Source organism: Lissotriton vulgaris, chromosome 12, assembly GCF_964263255.1.
Source record: "Lissotriton vulgaris chromosome 12, aLisVul1.2, whole genome shotgun sequence".
NCBI classification, from domain to species: Eukaryota; Metazoa; Chordata; class Amphibia; order Caudata; family Salamandridae; genus Lissotriton; species Lissotriton vulgaris.
Genome location: NC_141700.1, coordinates 524,164,386 through 524,187,834, shown reverse-complemented (window position 1 = coordinate 524,187,834; position 23,449 = coordinate 524,164,386). Strand labels below are relative to the sequence as shown.

Here is a 23,449-nt window from a genome sequence, read left to right as displayed (position 1 = left end):
AGAGACTGAAGAGCACGCAGAGTCAGTCGTATCTTGTCGCCCAAAGATCCTTTCCTCTAATCCCACTGATCCTCCAAGCACTCCTGCAAAGGTCTCAGGAGCAGCCGTGCGTGTGGCGAGAGGAATATACAAGAGGTCATCGACCCCAGTAGAGAAGACACCGTCTTCACTGTTGTAGATGGGGCAGTCACAAGAGCCTGAGCCTTCCTAAGAAGAGATAATAGTCTCTCCTCCGAAGGAGACACGCTTGCTGACAGCGTATTGGCGGAGGCTCCCAAGTACTGTATGCACTGGACCGGAATCGGGACAGACTTGGACATGTTGATGTGCAACCCCAGCTCGTTCAAGAGAACGCACGTCCTCTGGAGGTGTGCCTGAGCTTCCGAGAAGGAGGAGGCCTTGATCAACCAATCGTCCAGGTACGGTTAGAGAAACCACCTCGTTTTTCCTCAGGCGTGCAGCTACCACTGCCATGCACTTTGAGAATGGTCTGGGCGCAGACTTCAGCCTGACTGGCAGTACTGTGTACTGATAACGATGGGCGCCGACTTGGAATCGCAGGAACTTCCTGCGTTTGTGTGCAATGAGCACATGGGAGTATGCATCCTGTAGATCTATGGCACCGAGCCAATCTCCCTGTTGCAGCTGAGTATAAACCTGATGCAACGACAGCATGCGAAATTCCTCTTCTGCGAATCCACTTGTTTGCTTGTCGCATATCCAGAATGGGCCTGAACTCGTTCTTGTCCTTCTTGCGAACCAGAAAGAACCGGGAGTACAGACCTCTTCCCCTTTGAGACAGAGGTACGTCCTCGATCGCCCTTTTCCTAAACAGGATATCGGCCTCTGCTTATAGCTCGCGCAGCTGAAACCGCGAGCCGACCGGAGGAATTGCTGAAGGAGGGCCGATGAACCGAAGACTGACTTAGACCCAGCCGGCCTTTGTTCGCCGAGGAGCAACAAGCTCTCCCGCGTATGCGCACAATATACTTGTAAAGCATTAAACGGCGGCCCGGGACCACCGGCAAATCCTGGGAGGAAAAACGCCGCTAGAAAGGGCAGAAGGCCTCAAGCCGTTCTCCATGCCCCAAACCTACAGCCGTCCAAAAGTCTCCGATTCAGACTTCATGCGAGCCACTCACTACTCTCATGGCAGCCCAAGGATTGCCCAAAGAACGGGAGAGTGGAAGCACACTGCTGAGCCACAGGCTGCAGAGACGTCAGGCGAATAAAAGTATGGCAACGTAGGACAAACCCACAATACCTGGGGGTCGGCAGGAGAGAAAACTCCGCTCCGACACCGATGCCTAGATCCGAAACTATCAGGCCCATTAGACCACCTCTTGTAAGGCTTCCCTCCTGTCTCTCGGCAGAGGAACCACAAATCGGTGAAGAAAACACCCCCACAGAGGGCTCTCACAACAACGGTCCAACAACAGCGGGCTACAGCACGAGATCTACATGCCGCCACCCCTGCGACCAAGTCAGGAGCACGGTCGGAGCCAGAACCTCCTGTCAGGTGGTAGTGGACGAAAGTTAAGTCCCGCCAACCAGTAAAGAGTCGGAGAGAGACTCCCCGTACTCACGGAAGACGCATCCCTGGCATCAAGGCACAGAGGTTCGCAGACTGAGGGGCCAAAGACCCCTGGGGTGGTGGGCGGGAGAGGGAACCGAGAGGATTCTGAAACATCCCCGGTGGTCTCACCAGTAGTGGTTGAGCAGGAGGCGACCTAGCAGATGTGCAGGTATGCAAGTACTCAAAACTAAGCAAAAGGACCAACGTCCCTCGCTTACACGTGGTGAGTAACCACAAACTCCCCATCAGAAGGGTTCCTCGACGCTGATCAACTGCTCTGCGTCGTGAGTGGAAGGTGCCGGGAACACAAAGTACCCTCCTACGAAGAGAGGCTCACCAAGGAGCGAGGCCTGGAACAAGACCCAGGCGTCAAGAGCCGGCAGTTTTCTGCGGCTGTAACCCAGGACGTCGACCTCACTACAACGTCACCATCACTAAGACAGTGACTGTCTCTATGACAACCAACACTCAGACGTCAAAATGTCACTATGGTGTCAAACACGGAGACGCCGAGCCATCCCTAACGGTGACGTCCGGACCCAACGGAAGAGAGCAGAGCCCAAGCGACCAATGCCCCAAAAGGAGCATCACCGCTCCACGACGTCGAGGCCCTCCACGACGTCGAGGCCCTCCACGACGTCGAGGCCCTCCACGACGTCGAGGCCCTCCACGACGTCGAGGCCCTCCACGACGTCGAGGCCCTCCACGACGTCGAGGCCCTCCACGACGTCGAGGCCCTCCACGACGTCGAGGCCCTCCACGACGGCCCAGACGCAGACCGGAACCGCGTCATAGCTCAGACGTGCCCTTACTGGGGATAACCCCAGAGATCCCAGCATGGGACTTGGTAGAGGACCTACCCTCTCCTCACCCAGAGGCTGAAGATGCCTTCAAACTCCTCTGTTTGAAACCTGGAAGCCGAAGCCCCCTAGAAAAGAAGGGGCAGAGAAGACAGGTGTCAATAGACACAGGCAAGCACAGAGTACAAACCCTGTGAGCTTCAGCTTTGGCCTTCAGTTCAGCTGCAGACAAAGCACTTGTCAGACTAGAAATAGTCTAAAGACAAGAAGACTGCAGAAATTCTGCCAAAAAAACACAGCAGAATGCAGATAAAGGCCAAAGACGTCAAGTGAAGCTACAAAAATCCAAAAATATCACAAAAATTGTATAGAAAAAACTCAAAAAAGAAGAGCTAATGCTCCAGGGTCCTGCTAGCAGGAGCCGGAAAAAAGAACTGAAGGTGAAAGGGACCTGCACTGCATTCTGGGATACTGTGAGGCTTCTGGAAAGTTCTCTTAAAGGCACAGTATCCTGTTTTGAGCCACATAATGGCAGCCTATGGGGCTTGTCTGTCCACTCCTTCCTCTCTATCATTCCAGAGGGTTTTGCTGTTAAAGGCAAGATTTTCTCTGTGGAAAACCTGGACAGGCTGTGCTGTTGTGGTTTTTGGTGGAATTTCTAGTTGAAGTATTGGACAGTGTAGCCTGTGGATATAGGCTGCATTATCTGTCTTTAAATTATCTCTTAAGTGTCTATGCAGGTCTGCATGTTTTGACAGCTTAAGAGATTATATTTGATTGCTCCGGGGTCCGCGCACATGGGCGGGACTATTCACTAGATTATGACTATACACAGAGATCCCCTACTACAGAACAGAACTTTACAAAGTACATGCTTCACTTCTATTGAAGCCCTACAAACTCCCAAACCAAATTAAAAAGAAAACCTATAAGCATTGCTGTTCCGGAATCCCCCCCCCAAAATATGGAACTCCATTGATCCTGAGGCCGAATGCTACCACCCAATTGCCCTTTTAAAAACAAAATCCAAAATGCAAGGCAGCTACTAATGAACAGATTCCTTCCCCAATGAAGATGCATCCTTCTCAGACTTTAACCACCATGGCCTGCCCTTCCACAAGACTATCTAGTACTACTACATATCCATTGTTACTGTTTCTATGATGGTACCCCACACGTTATTTAAATGACCATTTAGAATCCAGACCCTACGAATGCCAACTTGCGTTCTTATATTGACTTAGTTGCTCTCTGGATTGTAAATTCCTATCAGTTTACCTTTCTGCTTCCTGATGTACAGCGCTCTGATACCCGAAAGGGTTATTTTCACGCTATATAAAACTCAAAAAATTAAATACATTAATTCAGATACCATAAAGCACAAAGGTTGAAGAGCCTTACTCACCATACAAGCCCATGTTCTTTGCATAAGACTGTGACAGCACCATATTGATTCCTTGCTCGAGGAAGTATCGCACAGCCCAAGCATCTCGATTTGTGTCACCACTGGCAAAGCCCTGATATGCCATGTCAAAGAATGGGAAGAGCTGGCGTTTCTGTGGGAGAGGAAACAAGACTTAACATCCAAATGCCCAACTCCACAGACTTTCATTTCTTCATTTACTGCTCTAGAGCTTCGTCTATCCTAGAAGTATATCCTTGAGGACCACTCCAAACCCGAATGCTACTTATCCAATTACATATTCACCAACCAATTCAAAGGGAATCCTTCTAGCAAATCCTATGGTACATTTTAACTTACGCTTTGCACAGATATTCTAAGAGCAAAGCATAGTATTAAAAGATGTAGCAAAAAAAAACAGAAAATGTTAACTGACTGTTCATCTTAGCCTAATGCACACTTCCATTCCAAACCAATGGGTTACAATACCACTTAGTCGCAGAATTGACAACTAGATTGCGAAGCAGTCCCACCGGAGGGAAGAAAGGTTTCCTCGTTTGGGTGGACATTTGAGAACACCTAAAGGAAAGAACTGGGAAAAAACACTAAGTCCAACTACTCACAATGAAAATGGCGGATCATTCTGAGAGATAGAGTACCTCCAACTCACTACAGTACCACAATGAATAGTGGCAACGAGGAAAGTACTCATTCAGCAGAGAACCTTTGACTCACAATATCTCTGCTGCAAGGGTTTGTGCACAACACTGGTAGAGCAACATTGTTATAAACCATCTGGCTGCGAGTCTTCTGCAAAAGAACCCCCAGTGTACAGTTGATGGTCTCCTTTGAGGATTAAGACTATTCCCCTACTCCATTAACACAGGTACCTTATGCAGCAAAAAAGGTTTAGCATGAGTTGGTTAAATGCCTGATTTGCTTTGGTGGTTTCAAAGGACACTCACTAATCATTTATCAATTAAGGAGATTTTTGTGCAGCAAATCAACTGGGGATTCACAAGTTTGCATTTTACATGACATCGCTGTGAGAAAGTGCCTCTTGACATGGTTAGCCCCCACTTTTTGCCTGGTATTAATGTGGTTTCAATTATAGTGCACAGGGTCCCAGCCAATCAGGTCCCCTGTGCCAGTACTTCTTCCCAAAACTATTCCCCAATTGGCCCTTTTGGTCCACTGTTAGTCCCTAGTAAAAGGTACATTGGTACCAAGGGCATTCAGACTGAAGAGGGTCCCCTAGGAACCCTTCACCTAAATCATGCAGACTGCCACTGCAGCATGCATGGCCTGGTGCAGATAAAATGACAAAGTCGACATGGCACACCAACGAGTTACACAACACCATGATGGCTTCACTCAAAACAAGAGGGCTTGGTATCAAACTACTCCTCACAATAAACCCACAATGATGCCAGGGTGGGATTTATTGTAACACGTACTTAGAAGGCCCCTCCGAGGTGCCCCCTGAAAATCTACCAACCTTGGTGTGGACACAGACTGGCTTTAGGCAGCTTGTCGCACGGACATGTTTCTGGACCCCTGGGTGGAGAGCCTCTGCTATTTTGGAACAAACAATGCACATCCTGGGCAGAGGTGTCACACCACCTACTCCAGGATGGGCCAGTGCTCGAAGGGGAAGTTTCAAAGGTCTGCCGCCTTTGTAATGCAACCCCAGCCTCTGCTGCTAGCAAAAGATGGCCTTCACCGGTTCAAACCCCCACTTTTGGCAGGAGAACCAGCAGGAAAAACAAACTAGAGTAGGAGGTGTGCCTACCTTCCCCAAAATCCACCACCCAGGTGCTGGAGGCAAAGATATGCACATTTTCAGTGCCCACCATTTTGAAGATGATGGGACTTATCCACTCAGGGCAAGGGCTAAGCCCCCCCACCCACAGGAGGGTGGCATACAAAGAAGAGCTGTGCAGCAGCGAAGACTGAGGACACCAACTGAATTAACCCCAGACCTACTGGCCTGTCTGCAGCGCTCAAAGACCCTACTGAAGAACAGCAACTCCTTCTGCATACCAGCGACCTCCAGAGCCCTTGGAGGACTGCCTGACTTCAACAAAGACTGAAAATCTCCTGTGAACAGCAGACCCGTCCAGAAGAAACCAACTCCAAAAACAAAGAACTCTGCCCTGAGGAATCGAGAACTGCCTTTGGACCCACCTCTGCACCAGACGCACATTGCCCGAGGTCAAGGGGCCCACAGGTCCTGCAAAGGTTTCCCGCCACCAGCCAGAGTCCATTGCTGGCCGATGACTGGCATACTGCACCTAGACGCCTGCAGCCTCAACACAAAGTCTCCCTGACTGTGACCTACCCGGTAAGCTGATTCAAGACACCAAAGGACAGCCCTGCACCTGAAGCCCCTGGGCCTTAGGGAGCTGGACAGACTGTGCCCCTACGTCCCTTAGCATCTCTATTTACCTGGGTAGCAGTGAGTTTTCGTCGTCCTGCTTCCTGGCCCGAGGCTGCAGCCTTTATTACAACCGGATCTCCCCCCATTGGTTTGCTATGGGCGCCTGATGCTGTATTGGACCTCTCAGGCAAGCTTTTAACTTACAAGAGGAGGGAGGTGGTTGTCTATCTTGGAACAAAAAGGCAAACTTCTGGGACTGACCGACCAAGAAAACATATGCGTCACAGGATGAAATATGAAACTCAATAGGGAATGATGAAATTAGCCGAAAGCAAAACAGTCTGCTAGAAGGAGGCAGTGCTAAAAACTTGCCTGAAAGTGGATCTGAGGTATACAGATGACCTCACCGGGTCGGTGAAAATTAAGGTTGATAGGAAGAAGTGTGGGTAGCTTCCTTTCCTTCTGAGAACTCTGACAATCCATCTTCAGGCAGGGACATGGAGATTATCGCCCCCGGAAGATGCTTCACATCTTAATAAATTGGAAGGAGTGATGGATTCCCGCAGGATGAAGGTTTTACAGTTGCCCTTCTCAATTTACTACATTAAGATGCTAGAAAATAAATCTCATTCATTCAATTATGTTGCTGGGTTAGGCCCATGTAGCAAAGCTGCCAATTTGTTACATTGTCCTCTTTTTCACAATAACATTTCTGCCATGAACTTTTGCACATATTTACATGCACAAAAATGTCGGATTAGTTCTTTGTTCACACATCTAGCTTTTCACAACATTATTACGATGCCTCAAACATCATGTACAAATGTTGTTCCATCTTCATTCACGGGGCGACAGAGCTATCTACATATCCATAACATCGCTACTCTACAACGCACATCGCAAGGCTGCTTTCTATTATAAATAATTAACATCCCAATAGATTTGCAGAAGAGACACTTCAGCTGACACGAGGGTCCCTGCATGCGGAGACCTAACGACGCAGTGGTCTGAAATCTTGCAAGGGGTGTCCAGTTCGTGACCAAGACAGTGCCCTTGATTCTCTCCAAGATTCTTGGCTCTACACCTACACAAACCCTAGGTACACCTAGGGCCCGATGTAGGTAGGGCTTTACCGATCGGTATTGGCCGAAAATACCGATTTTTGGCCCTTACCGATCGGTAAACAGCCATCGAGATGTAGGGAACCAAAAACAGAACGAATCGGATAGAAAACCGATTCGGAATGAGTACCGAATGGGAAAGAATCCGATACGTACATACCGAAAATCGGATATGTAACGAATCGGAAAAACACCGAATCGGTTACAAAGACCGAATCGGTCCTTGTACCGATTCGTTAGTGACACCGAATCGGAAAATCACCGAATCGGTCCAAGAACCGAATCGTAAGTGACACCGAATCGGAAAATCACCGATTCGGTCCTTGTACCGATTCGTTAGTGACACCGATTCGGAAAATCACCGAATCGGTCCAAGAACCGAATCGTAAGTGACACCGAATCGGAAAATCACCGATTCGGTCCATGTACCGAATCGGAAAAAATACCGATTCGGACATGATCCGAATCGGAAAACATGCCGATTCGTATGAATCTCCGATCGGGAAATTCCCCGATTCCGACAGTTGGGGAGATGTAGGGAGGCACAGAAACACCGAAATCGGCTCAAAATCGGTAGAATTCACTCGGTATTTACCATGGATTGCAATCAGGTGGTAACCAACTCCAACCCATATAAACAGTCCCAAAATGCATTGCAACTTGCAGGATGGCAGCTTTCTATGTCATTGCGAGGCGGCTACGGCTACAGCAGGAAGAACAGAGGGAATGGCTACGAAATGAACAGGTCTACAGACAGAGGATAACCCTGTTCATGCTCACTGAGGCTGAGATCCTACAGAGATACAGGCTGGACTCTGACACCATACTTGAGCTCATCAGGGACCTTAAGCCATACTTGGACCACCACACCCCAAGGGCACACGCCATCCCTGCGCACGTCCAGGTGCTATGCAGCCTACACCTGGTAGCGTCTGGCAGCTATCAAAGTGGAGTAGCAGCAGCAGGAGGGGTGAGCCAGAGCAGCCTGTCAAGGTTCTTCCACATATTCCTTGACGCCATGATAGACAGGATGGACCAATACATCTCATTCCCTGCAACCCACGCAGAACTGCTACAAACCAAAGCGTATTTCTACCAGATGGCACACTTTCCCCAAATCATCGGTTGCATAGATGGCACGCATATTCCGATTTGCCCACCAGCGGACACCGAATACATATACCGCAATCGGAAATCTACACACACCATCAACGTGCAGGTGATCTGCAATGCCAAGTGCACCATCACAGACCTGGTAGCAAAATTTCCAGGAAGTACCCATGACTCCTATATATTCCAACAGAGCGGCATATATGCACGGCTGATGGCTGGCGATTTTGGAGAAGGATACCTCCTAGGTGAGACACATCATCAGACCCCCATAACACATAGTAGGTAGGTGTAATACATGTATGCATGTGTCTAATGTGACCCCTTTCTCTTCCAGGCGACAGTGCATATGCCCTCCGCTCATTCATACTCACCCCCTACCTCAACCCCTCCACACCCAGCCAAAGGAGGTATAACCGGGCCCACATACGCACCAGGAATGTTGTTGAACGGACCTTTGGCATCTGGAAAAGTAGATTCAGATGCCTGCACAAGAGTGGAGGTGCAAGGCAGTATACCCCCATCACCTGCTGCAAGATCATAGCTGTATGTGCAATGTTACACAACCTTGCGGTCAAGAAGGGCACTGAGGTGGAGTTGTCTGACTACGAGGACTATGACGACGACGAAGCTGTGCCACTGACACAGCCAGCTGGGGTGTGTACGCCATGTGATGGCAGATACAGACGTGAGGAGATCACTGAGAACTATTTCTGACTGAGTACAGATGCAAAGACAGCTAAATGTTGCTGGAAATTTTTTTTTATTAATAGTGATGCACCACAGTTACAGCACTGATGTGCATCAAAAAATGGAGAATGTACACTAAAATAAAGTCCAGGGTTCTGGTTTGCACATCCCCCCTTGCCAGTCTATTTTTTGGCCCGCTTTCCAGACCCACTGGGGTGTCCCTCGGCCCCCTCCGAATGCCCAGCAGCATCAGCGGATCGCCTGGTGCTCCTCCTTGGCTCTGATGCAGCGCTGGCCGGGCTGCTGCTGTCTCCAGCATCACCCAGGTCCAGGGCAGGATTGGAGGCGGCGTTTGATATTAACATGGCCTCCATGGCCGTGGTTATCCTGGCCATCCCCCTGGTGAGCTCAGCCGTATGCTGACTGAGCACTGACTCTTGATTTGAGCTGCGATGGCACAGCTGTGCGGTCGCCGCTGCAAGGCGGGCCATGGCCCGGTTGAGCACCCGGGCATCCCTCCTGCGCGCAACCTCATGCTCCTCCTGCCTGGCAGTTGAGTAGGTGATGGCAGTGGTCAGCCTGCCCAACCCTGCTGCCACCTCCTTGTTGCTGTCCACAACAGCCTGGAAACCCTTCACCAACTCCCCCATCTGCATGTTGTGTTGCAGGAGCTGGCGTTGGCAGGCCATGGTGGATCTGGCCTGTTGGCGCTGGATTTTTACCATCTGGCCCTCCAGGCCCAGGAACACACTGCCCTCCCGTGCTGGTGCAGCAGTGGTGGTGGTGGTGGCACGGCGTCTGGCACTGCTGCCTCCGGCCTGCTGAGTGGGCTGGGGTGCCACTGGTGGTGGTGTGGTGCTGGCCGGTCCCGGAGCCCCTGCTCCCACGACAGGTTGGACGGGTGGCAAGGCCACGGTTGTGGCAGGAGCTGTTGTCGGCGGAATGGTCTGCCTTGTAGGGGAGTTGTCTGGTGAAAATTGCAAGGGGGGTGTGCTGGACAGTACTGGGGAGTGCACTGCCTGGAAATCAATCACCAGGACTCCCTCCATTCCAAGCCCTGGGGTGTCTCCTTCCTCCTCCTCCTGGCCAGCCGGCCAGGTGCTCGGCCCTGCGACTGCAGTGTTTGATGTTGATGCTCCCTCTGCTGCCACAGTGGTGCCGCCTGATGGTGCCCCTAGGTACAAAGAAGCATTTGTAAACTGAGTGCCGATGTATTACAGTCAGTACAATTATGGCATTCCACATGTCCTTGCATCTCCTTACACCGTGTCACACTGTTTCCTGTCTTGTGATTCTGCACTGACATATTTGGCTAACTTCTGCTGACTACATGTACCATGATGCTTGTCTCTTGTATGTTGGTGACAGTACAGTGCTGGTGTTTGCCTATGCATTGTGTCTCATGGGGAGGTGTCTGGTAGGGTGTGTCATGATGCGCATGCTTCTTACCTGTAGCTGGGGCTCTCGCAGAGCTGTCCAGGGTCCCGATTCCTACAATGCTCTCCCTCTCGATGGTGCTGGAGACAATTTCCTCCAGCTCGGTGAGGGGTGGCGCCGGGTTCTTGCCTCCTCCGGTGAGACCAGCCTGCTTTTGAAGGTCAGCCAGCTTCCTCTTCGTGAGGCTGCGGAGGTCATAAAACCTTTTCTTAAGTTCCTCAATGGACCTGGAGGTGACACCAGCAGCATTGACCTTCTGGGCGATGTCGGCCCACATTCTCTTCTTGGTGCTGTCTGGCACGTTGAGGGACAGCTTGCCAAAGAGCTGGCGGTGCACCCTCACCACCTCCTCAACCAGCACCTGAAGTTCGGTGGTGGTGAACTTGGGCTTCCTCTTTTGGGAGGACTTCTGGCTTCCTGCCTGATCTTCCATTTTCTGCTGTTCAGTCTGCAACCTCCTTCTCCCACTGCTGCTAACTGTGTGTTGGGCTCAGGCAGGCTTTCCAGAAACTTCTAGAAACTTCTTAATTAGCTGCACCTGCCAGGGTTGCCACTCCCTGTTTGGGTGGGGGAGGGGGAGCCACCTCATTGGCTGAATCGCCTATTGCCGAATCGCCTTTTACCGAATCGGTAAAATCCGATTCGGTAAAATCCGAATCGGTATTATCCGATTCGGTAAAAGCCGAATCGGTTCATTAAATGCATTCCTATGGGCTTTTTCGCCATGGGTCTATGATTGCCGATTCGGATTTTACCGATTCGGCTTTTGCCGAATCGGTATTCGCCGAATCGGGAATATCCGATTCGGTGGTAGCCGAATCGGTGTTTTCCGATTCGTTGTTGGCCGATTCGGTAATTTCCGATTCGGCCCGAGCAGAATCGGAACGTACCGAATCTCATTACCGATGCCGGCCGATTCGGTATTCATTCGGGATTTTTTTCCTACATCTCGTTTTCCGATTTCAGAATACCGATTCGGCCCGCCTCAGTATTTTGAAATCGGAAAATCGCGTTTACCTACATCGGGCCCTTAGAGTAGGGTTTACATAGTAGGAGTACACCAGATTACTGCTTTGTATATTACTGCCTTGCCCGCTTATATACACTGTTTCAGCACCATTGTAGAACTATATCTACTATTTACACTTTTGGTGCTTGTAATCACTTTCATCTGCTTCTGTCAAATGATTATCGCAGCACATGTATTCTATACAGAAACACGTTGGTTCAATAAATATATTGAAAACGTCCCACTGTGTATTCTGTATATATGTCTCAGATTACAAGGAAGCAAGCGTGACTAAGCAAAAGGTTCTGATCGGTTTCCACAATCCTGGAAGGGTCAGGGTTGACATGTTCAGTGGTTGCCAGAAACCATTTGCTCCCTGGTAAATTTTGTGGGTGCTTACGGTGGCACTGTGAGCTAGCTTGTCTCTAGGCTACATATCCTGCAGGGGTGCCCGGAATCAGTCTAGGCACCTCGCCCAAAGTTTGTTGTTGAAGGAAGCTGGGTCTGTTTATACTATAACAAAGTGAGGTATAGTGTGCATAGAGTCCAGTGGAACCCCAAATATAGGCAGAGGTAAAATTAGATCGCACCTTGCTCTCTATTTGTGGTAGTGTGGGCAGGCAGTAAGGCTTTATCAGAGGGTAGTGTTAGGCATTTGTTGTACACACTCATTCAGCAAATGATGTCACACACAAAGACAGAATTCAGACCAACCTGTTTTTATCAAAAATATTATTTAGATATTTCTAGAACCAAGCCAAGTCTAGCACAGCTAAGTCAAATAATACTTTGCAAAATCTTATGCAATGATTAGCAGTTGAATGCAGGTTGAAATGCAGTTGGTTGAATTATATTTAACTCAACAGTTCAAAATTCGTTTTTAATTACTTAACAGATACTGTGCACATTACTTTTTGGATTACTTTTCAAGTTACTTTTGCTACTAGGTGTGATATGCCTAGATACCCCACAAATATTTTCTAGACAAAAAGGTATGCAATTCAATTTTGGTACATTTGCAGTTTTTCAATGTTTAATACAAACCAACTCCGCACTTAAAACAATTTTCAAGGAAAAGCAGGCAAAGCAATCCAGTGGAAGGAAATTAAGTTAACAGTTTGCAGGTAAGTACTTATTTGTGCGAGTTGGTATTCTGGGGTTAGAACCAGGGTTGCGGATGCACCCTCAGAACATCCTCAGTTGTTAGGAATGTTATCTATTGGGGTATAGGGGGGCCTCCACTTGGTGGCTGCTCACGAGCATGCCACAAGGTTGTGGGAGCAAAGCTCCTGGTGTTAGGCTCAGGACAACGGGGGATCAGAGTTAGCACACAAGGTGTCCTGTTTTCAATGGGAGTGGCCGGTTTTGGATTTTGGCTGCCGGCTTGGTTCAGGAAGACTTCCAGGAGGAACAAACAGCTAGGCAGGTAAGTTGGAGGGCTCGGGGACGTAGGTGCATCTCGGGGTCTCTTTCCAGGGGTGTCTTTTGATGTTGGAATACACCTTACCGGGTCACTCACGGTAGGGGTGGGGTGGGGTGGGGTGGGGGGTGTCTCCGTGCAGAGGCAGCAGGCGACGTTGGGAAGTCCTGGAGAGGTCAACCCACGGTGGACTCGGAAGCACCTCACTGGGACTGGTGGGCCACCTGGATTCGGGCCGTAGGAGTATGGTGTAGTGGTGGTTCCAGGCGTTGGGTTTCTTGGTCCTCAGCAGGCTCAGAATCTGTCTTGGGAGTTTATTTTGAGCAGAGCTGCTGTTCCCAGGAGATCCGGTCTTGGTTGAAGGTAGTTAGTTCTCCCAGGGGTTCTGGAGGTCGCTGGCCGCAGGACAAGGCGACTTTTGGCGCAGGCTCAATTGATACTGCAGACAGGCCGGTAGGGCTGGGGAAAAGTCAGTTCTTCTCTGCAGTCTCCTCTTCTGGGCGTCTTCTTACGTCCTTTTTCTTCTTAGATTGCGGGAAACTGTCTTCTTGGTTCAGGGCTGCCCCCTAAATACTGTATTTAGGGGCGTTTTAGCGGTCTCAAGGTCAGTAGCCAATGGGCTACTGACCCTAGGGTGACTACACCCTTGGCGTGCTCACCCCACGTGAGAGAGTGGGCACAATCCCTAATCCCGATTGGAGAGTGCCTGCCTTCTGCAAGATGGCGAGCACTGAAGAGTGGTCTTCACCTCGCCTCCCCCACCTGAGGGGTCGGGATGGCAGAGGTGGGCACACCTTCTAGGCTGTGCTAATTTTTCCCCGCCTGTCTTCCTGCCGAAAAGGAGGTGAGATAGGAAGGGGGCCTGCTTCTGATGGCAGGAGAAGCGGGGCGTCGTGTTACAAAGGTGGCAATGCCTTTGAAGCTCCCCTGCCACAGGTGGCTCTTCCTTGCCTGGGGGAAGTGTGACCACCTCCTCCCAGGAAAGGCTTTTTTTCTGGGCATGGGGAGCGAAGGCTCCCAACCTAGGGGTCCAGAAACCGGTCTTGTGGTGGCAGGCTGGTGTGTACCAATCAGGGAATCTTCCAGAGGCTGGTCGTTTTTCAAGGAAAATCTCTAAGATGCCCTCTGAGTGCATGGTTCATTAAATCCCACACTGGCATCATGGTGGGTTTAATGTGCTGAGATGTTGGATACCAAACTTCTCAGCTTTCAGTAAAGCCATTATGATGCTGTGGAGTTCCTAATGACAAACTCCCAGCACCATATACTCTTAATGGCATTAATGCACTTACAATGTCTAAGAATTGGTCTAAACACTGTAGGGGTACCGGGCTCATGCACCTGTACCCTCACCACTGGTACAGTGCACGCACCTAGCTAGAGGGGTGGCTGACCTATGCCAGGAAAGTGGGTTGTAGGCATGGCACAGAGGGATGTGTGCCATGTTGACTCTTCACTTTGTTCTGCAAAACACGCAGCCTGTAATGGCAGTGTGTGTGTGCATTTGTTATAAGGTACAGGGTGGCACAATAAGTACTGCAGCACTTAGAGGCCTTCCCTGGCCAGTGCCCTTGATACCTTTTACAAGGGATGGACATGTGGCCAGAGAGGTGCCAATTGGGGGTACAAGGTACAGTTTTGCGAAAGAACACAGGCCCTGGGAACCAGATTGGCAGGAACCTATGGCACATCAAGTCAAAGTGAATCAGTAGTCTGGTAAAAATGGGTGGGGGGGTGTTTACTGCAACAGAAACCCAGCTTCCTACAGATGTCCAACAAACGTGCAGATTCTATGGATTAGTGGGAACTACACAACACTATTGAAAAGCAAACCTGTTGGTGTCAGCCTAAGTCCCCTAATAGACTGGCTAAAAGGGAGTAATCAGTGGAACTAGCTTAGTTTAGTTCCATTAATATTAATATGTTGCTTATTGTTGTGGTTTCATTCATTTACAGGATGGGGAGGAAGTAGGGGGAGGGTGTTAAATACGCAGAAGGGAGTCTACAAAGAAAACATAGGATGGTTTGAGCAATAAGAAAGTTTGTTCATAATGCTGTACTTTACTTCCTTAAAAGTAAGATAGGCATGCATTCCCCCATCAAACCCACCAGCTTCTGGCATCACCATAGGTCCCTAGGATTGAATGGAAATCGCCAGGGAAACAGATGCTGTGGAGGCATCAGTTTCATTTACACCACAAAGGTTCCCATATACAAAACCACACCACCCCAACCAAGGTAGCGGGGTAGCATTTCAGTTTTTAACAAACGTTTCCCACATGCTGATACAAGAGAACAGAGATCCTACTTGCAGTTTTATTATATTAATTGGGGAGGTGGGCGGAGGTTTGGAGGCTGTAGAACATGCATAATGGTCAACACACGTTCCAAATGCTGGGCAGGAATCCCAAATGTCTTTTAGAAACATGAACCTCTCAGAAGGGACTTCAATATGGTATGGAATGGCTACCGGAACAGATCAAGTAGTGGTCTTGCCATGTCTGGAGTGCAGAGAACGCACCTGCGTTATGTTGCTTGGGAAATAGGATTGGTTTATGTTTGGAGGGCACCACACTGAGTGCAACGGGATATTAAGTTCTTCACCCACAGTTCTTACACAGGCATGGACTGATTTTTTCCTTTCTCAGATGGCACAGAGAGAAGTTTTCGAAATACGCAGGTAGAACTTCTTCTTGGATCATGTTAAGTAGGCTTCAACTGGCAAATCGGTGAATAACTCTGGAACTGCTTAAAGGGGTGCCTGAATTAATTATTAGGGACACAGTACATTAAAGTGAAATTAAGCAAGCAATATATTCCTGTTTGGCAATTAATGGTAGGGGCCACACATCACAAGCCACAAACTGAGATGCACTTAAGTGATTCATACAGAGAGCATAGTTTACTACATTCTACAAACAGGACCGAGAGCCAGCTTCAAGTCTTACTGACAGACAAGGCCGAAAAGCCTCTTCTTCGACACTTGGCAATTGCTGTATAAAAGCGGAAACAAAGCTGAGAAACATAGCAAATAGAATCAAATCTAAAACAACAAAAAGATTTATTTAAGGGGTAAGGAATATTTAAGGGGTAGTGATTTACAGTAAGACAGAAACAATATTGGCCTTCCAGAACTTTTATGAATCCCTAGAAAAAACTGGATCCTACATATACACAGCCAGTTATTGCAGCTAACATGAAACTTGCACAAGGAAATGGACAACCTAATGACTGAAGAAAAAGTCCTTAAGGCCAATTTAAGTAACGAGTTCCCCTAAGTTCCCATACCCAAATGGATATTACATGAGCATTTATGCGACTTTTAGGGACCGTGCTCCAGTACTAGTGAACGGTTTGAATACGTTCTCTGCAGAAGACTGTTACACTCCTTGACAGAAATGCCAATCCCAGTTCCTAAACCACATAAGGACCCCTCGGCGGAGTGCTCCTCTTACTGCCCCTTTCCATGGATTAACATGCAAAACCTGGTTAACATTTTAAACATGTTCTTTTTGCACATGGGAGTAAATCAATCAGGCTTTATCCCAGGTAGACAACAGATGATTATCTTAAGGCCAGAAATCTTGTAGTAAAAGTTAAGGGTTTAGGAATGTCCACAATTCTTTTAGCTTTAGATGCAGATAAGGAGCATGAATTGGTTAGCTGGACCTCTCTCCATGAAGTGTTTTTCAGAGTGGGATTGGAGTGGTAGTCTTGTTATTTGGCTTCAGGTCATTAACACAGATCCTACATCCAGGATATTACTTTATTGTGGCTGCTCAACTCCCTTTTCGTTACTGGTGTAGCTCCCCAGGATGCTCCCATCACTTCTCCAATTCGTTTTGGTGATGGAGTTAATCACAGCGAGGGTGCAACTACTCAGCCATGCTGTCGGAATACTCTTTGAATACTGTACAAAATCAATTTATTTTCAGATCTTCAGTCAAGGTGTGAATCTGAGAAGTATTTGAGAGCCATGGGGACTGAGCTTGAAGATGTTAAGTGGCATTGGTTTTTAAAATAAACCACAGTAAATCAGAGATCCTTAATTTGTCTACGAGCACTGAGGAGACCCAAAAAGATATGTGGATACCATCCTCAGAGCACATTGGCCACACTAGGTAGGAGATTGTGTGATATGGGGTGCTGGAAGGCTGTTCGTATCCTAGCTGGGCAGGACAAACAGTCAAGATGAACATTTTCCCCCTTGTACCTTGTTCAGGCAGTTAACATGGCTACCCCCTCGAAGTTGCCATGGAGATGCCGATGGCCCACACTCAAGGGGTTGGGTTGTCCTATTATATAGCAATATTATATTAACCACTTAGGAATACTAGAGAAGTTGACTACCCGAGAATCCGGAAAGCAGGAGTTTCGCATGGACCTGACAAAGGTAGGCATAACACTTTGGGAATTTCTATTTTTAACCAAAGCAGACAAACCACACATTTTATACCTCTGCTCTGTGACAGTGATTATTTTTGATACTTAGGATTGTTTAACTTTGCTGGAGGAAATCCTAGTGCATACCTCACCTCTACACTTTAACCCTCAGTTTTGTTTTCACCTGGCCTGCAACCCTCAAACATTTGGTTATGACATGAGGGAATTTGTTGAGTGGTCAGTGATTGGTTTGATAAAGGCACCATTAAGAGCTTTACTCTGAGATTGAGAGGAAATGCATTATTTGAGGTTCATGACTGAATGGCAAAGCTGAGAGTACTAAACCCTATCCTGTCAATCAACTAGTATTCTATTTCAGAGGTGGCAAAGGAGCAGACTCCTTGTGAAACATTGCTCCAGTCATGTGCGGGAGCAAATGGCTAAACTCCACCCTGTACAGGCTTTTCAACAATAAATCTCGTTAGAAACAGAAATATTACATCTAGTGGGAACAAGGGCTTTTGAGAAGCAGATTCCAGCCATGTCACTGAGTGGCAGCAGAGCTAAAGTTGGAAACTAGAGTGCCTGGGCATAATGATACCATAAATGTGGCAATCCCTTCACCGCTTTGGTGGAGCCACAGTAATGCTTAGATTGGTGGCCAGTATCGCACAAGACACATACTCACTGAAAAAAATGCAAGCTCTCTAACATCAAACAGAAGCTAAACACCTTCGGTGCTCATGACGAGCTCAGCTCGTCATGAGGCACAGTGGCGCTGTGCTCATGACGAGCTGAGCTAGTCATGACCGCTGCGGCGCTCCCATGCAGGGATAATTCCCCTGCTGTGCAGATCGTTCTATTAAAAACGAGCGTGGTCATGACTAGCTCAGCTAGTCATGGGCACAGCGCCACTGTGCTTTGTGACGAGCCGAACTAGTCACGAGCCAAGCCCTCCCCCATCCCACACCCCCCCCACACCCCGGGGGAATTAGCCCCACGGCAAAGGGGATATGGATCTTCAACCCAATATAATAGACACTTGAGAACTGACCATGTTCGTCAAATCTAACATGTAGAGAGTTATAAGACAGTCACTTGTCATTCTAACCATCTTCATCCAGACAAAATCATTCTGAAGTACTCACCTTCACCAAGGCTGCCAACTCCTTCCATTGCTCTGGACGGGGATCCACGCCAGTGGGGTTGTGAGCACAAGCATGGAAGAGGATAATGCTTTGTTCGGGAATTTTCTGCCAATGACAACGAGAACATTGCATTAGCAACTTATAAAGGTTCTGGAGTTCCATCAACTAGATGAGCAGGCTTTCCAAGTGGATACTGTGTGCATTTATTGAACAGTGCACCTGTCCACCATAGTATTACATACAGAGGTCAGAGAAAGGTGGACAAACGGACACTCACAGAAATGTCATCAAGAGCCCCAGTGAAATCAAAGCCACAGGTCTTGGGATCATAGTAGCGGTACGCCTTTAGCTGCAGGCCAGCATCCCGGAAAATAGGAGTGTGGTTCCCCCAGGATGGCTTAGGCAGGTACACATCACGGCTTCGATTATAAAATCGTTCCTGAAGTAAAAGAAAAAATAAAGACATCATTTGAAGTTATATTGGCCAAACAACCATTCTACTGCGTGCTTACCCACAGCAAAATAGCCTATCAACCTTCTAAGAACCACTGACAAGTACACACTTGCTGAGATTTGGTGGACACAGCTACAAGTTCCAGCCCATTGAACTGAGACACATCTACGAAGACACGCATTAGTAGAGGAAGGAGTTGAAAGTAATCTTGGTCTTACTGTACATGTACAAAGTCATCTCTATGAACTGAAACACAAATATTAAAGGGTCAGTTTGTGGTTGGCTGAGAGGAAGGGTCTAGCAAACAAAGATAGAAGATGCTACCACCACCACCACCACAGGCACTACACAGTGTAAGCTATATCTTTGGACACAGCCCATGGAGAATCCTCTATGAGCAGACCCCAACTGAAGATATACTTACATCCAAAAGCATTAACAGCTCAGGTCTAAAAATGTAACAAAACTGTGTGTTCTTGCACCCATTTACCCTGTCCATTAATAGTCTGGTTCTTTCTAGTCTAAAAACTGCAGGGATCTAACCCAGATTGGCCAGAGACCCATTCCCAGTCTGCTCTATGCAGATGACATCATACTCATGTACCTTACCCCGTTGGGTATGCAGCAGTTACTTGCCTGTTTGGTCAACCACGTTAGCTTTTGATTTGAATGTTAATTTAGGAAAAACGAAGATGAAATGTGGGAGAAAACCCATGAAGTGTCGTGATTTTGTGTTTGGTAAAGTCAAGCTAAGCTGCATTCCCACCTTCTCGTATCCGGGCATTTTATTCGAGGCACTGGGCTCATGGAATCCAGCCACAAACCTAAAGTTGCACTTCAATAAATCCACTTCAGAGCTGGCAAACTATGCCATCAAGCTTGACAAAAAAAAACAGAGAGGTTAACTATATGTAATGCCTATTGTGTGTCGGCAGCTCTATGTGGAGCGAGAATTTAAGACTATAACATTAACCGGCATCAGATAGTAGAGAATGCCTTTTTCAGGAACCATTTGTCTGTCCCCAAGAGCTGTTCTTTTGTATGTTATACTGAACTTGGGGATTCGTTATTATCTGACCAGATTAGAATCCAGCCAATTTTACTATGGCACAAGGCATGGACCTATGAAGACAGTTTTATATCACAAGTTTATTAATGATAGTTTTAAATTGTCCCAGGTGCATTTAATTCCAAGGTTCAAATGTTAAACTGACTTGTCTGGAACTGGGCCATGTTGAATATTTTGAGAACCCTGCTTTACTTCACTCCATTAGTAGAAGTGAATTCAAGAAATATGGTCCGTCTTTGCTCGAAGAATGAAGATTATCCTGGGAATTGGTGAAACCCAGTGTTTTTGGTAACAAGAGGCTACTGGTTACAGATGGCTTGCAGCCATATCTTAACTCTGTGCAGAACGGTCATCACAGGTTAGTTTTGATGCGTTTTAGATTGGACATCCTTACCGTCTAGTCACATTTCCCAATATTAACAACTGGTCAGACTTTCGGATTAAATGGCCCGTGAGGATTTTTCTGGCTAATGCACCTTGCACATTATGTTCTTTTGTGTTCTCTACAAGGTCATTCGGAAACATTTTTTATTGGCTATTTTACACTATTACAATTTTAAACTATTATAATTATATATCTGTGCTCACTCACTAGTGTCCTCCTTGGCCCTGTAACTAGCGGCTGACAGCGTGTACTATCGCCCTAGTTCAGACACCTAACACCACAGCCTCTCTAAAATGGAGCTCAACGGCAAGCACACTTTTAGAATTAACTACCCCTCCACCCCTCTCTCCAAAAGTGCCACTAAACGTTTCAAACACAACTTCTTGAGGGCGCACCCGGAAACACCCTTTGCTGACACCTACTTCTCATCAGGCAATGGAGCCCTGAATACTGATTTCATCTTCCACACCTCACGCAGAGCCCAATGGAGAAAAACTTTCCTATCTCTACTCACAGTCTCCATCACCAAGAAAACAACCCATGGCTCAACTCTCACCATCACACCTTCCCACCTCTTCCCTGGCAGGTCTACCATTACAATCTATAATACCGGGATTGTCCTGATCCAAGCCACGGACAAGAACCTGGAACTACTAGACAACCTGTTCCCCAAGTTCAAAGAGCACCTCTCCAAACTGCGGACCCGAACCCAGAAGTCCGCCAGCACTATCCCCCCTGACCTCGTAGCCACCACCTACTACACCTCTACCACCAGTACCCCAGTAAATGGCCCACCCGCTGTTAACGCACGCCACTCCCCAAGGACAGTCACGAATATCCCCACCGCACATACTAGTAGCCCCTCCAACATGACATTTCTTATCCCCACACACACCCCCTCCATCCCTCTCCCCTCGGACAGACCATCCCCCACCCACAACACTCCACCATTAGAACAAGCCACCGCCCAAAGTTTATTCACCCCCTCCCATCTCCCCCTCGACAGACACCTCTCCCTCCCCATCTCTCTCTCCACTCCCACCCACGTGTCTCTCACACCCGACACAACAACTCCCACCCACAACACGCCTACATCTGCACACACCATCACTCGGAGTTTATCCACCCAACCACCCCATCCCCCCCATGGCAGACACCTCTCCCTTCCCCGCTCCCTCCCCACTCCCACTCATAACGTCATCCCCCTCCCAACACAAGATACAGAACATACCTCCTCACTTACCCTATCACCCCCCTCTCTCCCACCTCCTATTCTTAGCCCTCACTACCCTCCTGTCTCCCCCACGGTCTTCAACCTTCACTCACTCTTCTACTCACCTGTACCGCCTCCCACTGAAGTCACTATCTATGCTTCCCACCCTCCGCCTGCCTCACCTTCACCACTCACACCCCTCGCCCACAAACACGTCCACACCTTGAATACCATCCCACCCATTAGCACCGCGGAACACCTCATCAACCCTCCTGACTTGACCTTATCCACACTCCAACAAGTCAAGGAGGAAATTTTACAAATCAAAAAAGACATCCACGCAATCAAAGACCTTCTCTCCTCACAGCCCAGTCTACCTCCCACCATCCCACTACCCTACAAACGACGCACCCTTCCTACATACACTCGCCCCCGACGACACCAGCAATGGTCCACTATCCCCGTTCGCAATAACTCCCACCGCCCCCGTCGTGTTCTCAGCCCCTTGTCGGACCTCGACCTTTGCTCTCTCCTACGCTCTTATGGCCCAGGTCCGGTAAAAGGTTTTTCCAATTCGCACATCCCCATACCCACAATTCCCACAAACGCTCTGAGGCTCCCAACACTCAACAACAGAGGCTCCGTCCCTAACAACCTCAGGAAAGTTCCCCTCACACTAGAAAGCTCGACCACCCTTCTCTCTCCCAAACTCAAATGCATCCTACTAAACTGCAGATCGGCCCAGAGACATTCCTCCGACATCGCGGATCTTGTCTTAAATAGGGAGCTAGACCTAGCCTTTCTAACGGAAACGTGGCTCACTGAAGCCTCTACCCCGATTATGGACATACTAGTCCCCCCCAACTATCACATCATTAGGCTGGACAGGTCTCCTGGCAAGACGGGCGGGGGAATTGCATGCATTGTTAAGAGCAACCTCTCCGTTACTCAAGTCACCTCACCCTCCCTCTCCTCCTGTGAACTCCTCTGCCTAGACATCATCAGTGAGGGCAAACAAGTATGTACTCTACATCTCATTTATCACCCGCCTGGTGACAATCTCATATTCACCCAACAAGTCATGGACCTGATCACTTCCAACGCCGGTCGGCAGACCACTCAAGTCTACCTGGGTGACTTCAATCTCCACTGGAACGATCAGAAAGACACTTCAGTGAATAGTCTAAAAACTTTCCTCAATGCGCTTGACCTCACCCAATTATGCGATAAACCAACACACGACAGAGGCGCGATACTCGATCTCATCATTGCCAAAGAGAACGCTATTCAACTGGAAGCGATTCTACCCTGCGATTGGTCAGATCACCGCATTATCACCTTTTTTATCAACGAAAAAGTTAAACCTAACCCTACTCAACCAACCAAATCCAAAACATGGAAAAGGGATTTGAAGAATCTTAACCCCTCCACCCTACCTCCCCACATCGGCAACCTCCTCCTTCCCCCTTCAGGTGCCTCAGATGTTCAATCACTGACTGACCACTACCTTGACTCTATGAATACAATAGTCAATGAAGTCGCCCCTCTGCAACTGAAGAGAGTCTCCACCAAAATTTCGAACCCCTGGTATGATGACAATCTCAATGACGAAAGGCGTAATATGCGAATGGCAGAGCGCACCTGGAGATCGGACCCTTCAGCACTGCATCTCAAAAAGCTCAAGAACAAGAGAAATGCCTACTTTAGGAAAATAAAGCGCACAAAGTCGGACTTCTTCAGCCGCCAGTTGGACCAAGCGAAGAATAGGCCAAGAAAACTGTTCGAGCTAATCAAGACCCAAACAAAGGCACAACCCACACAATCAAATAGCACAACAAAAGACACTCCACAC

General features: G+C 48.3%; 1 protein-coding gene across 1 annotated transcript in view; it reads right to left on the bottom strand.

Moving 5' to 3' along the window:
- GOT2 (glutamic-oxaloacetic transaminase 2) overlaps nucleotides 1-23,449 on the bottom strand; it is a 242,547-nt gene that overhangs the window by 130,791 nt on the left and 88,307 nt on the right. The window contains exons 5-7 of the mRNA XM_086945299.1: nucleotides 18,754-18,915; nucleotides 18,477-18,581; nucleotides 3,782-3,932 (exon numbers count right to left, since the gene is read on the bottom strand). Coding sequence (XP_086801425.1) covers nucleotides 3,782-3,932; nucleotides 18,477-18,581; nucleotides 18,754-18,915 — 418 coding nt within the window. The remainder of the gene's footprint in view (nucleotides 1-3,781; nucleotides 3,933-18,476; nucleotides 18,582-18,753; nucleotides 18,916-23,449) is intronic.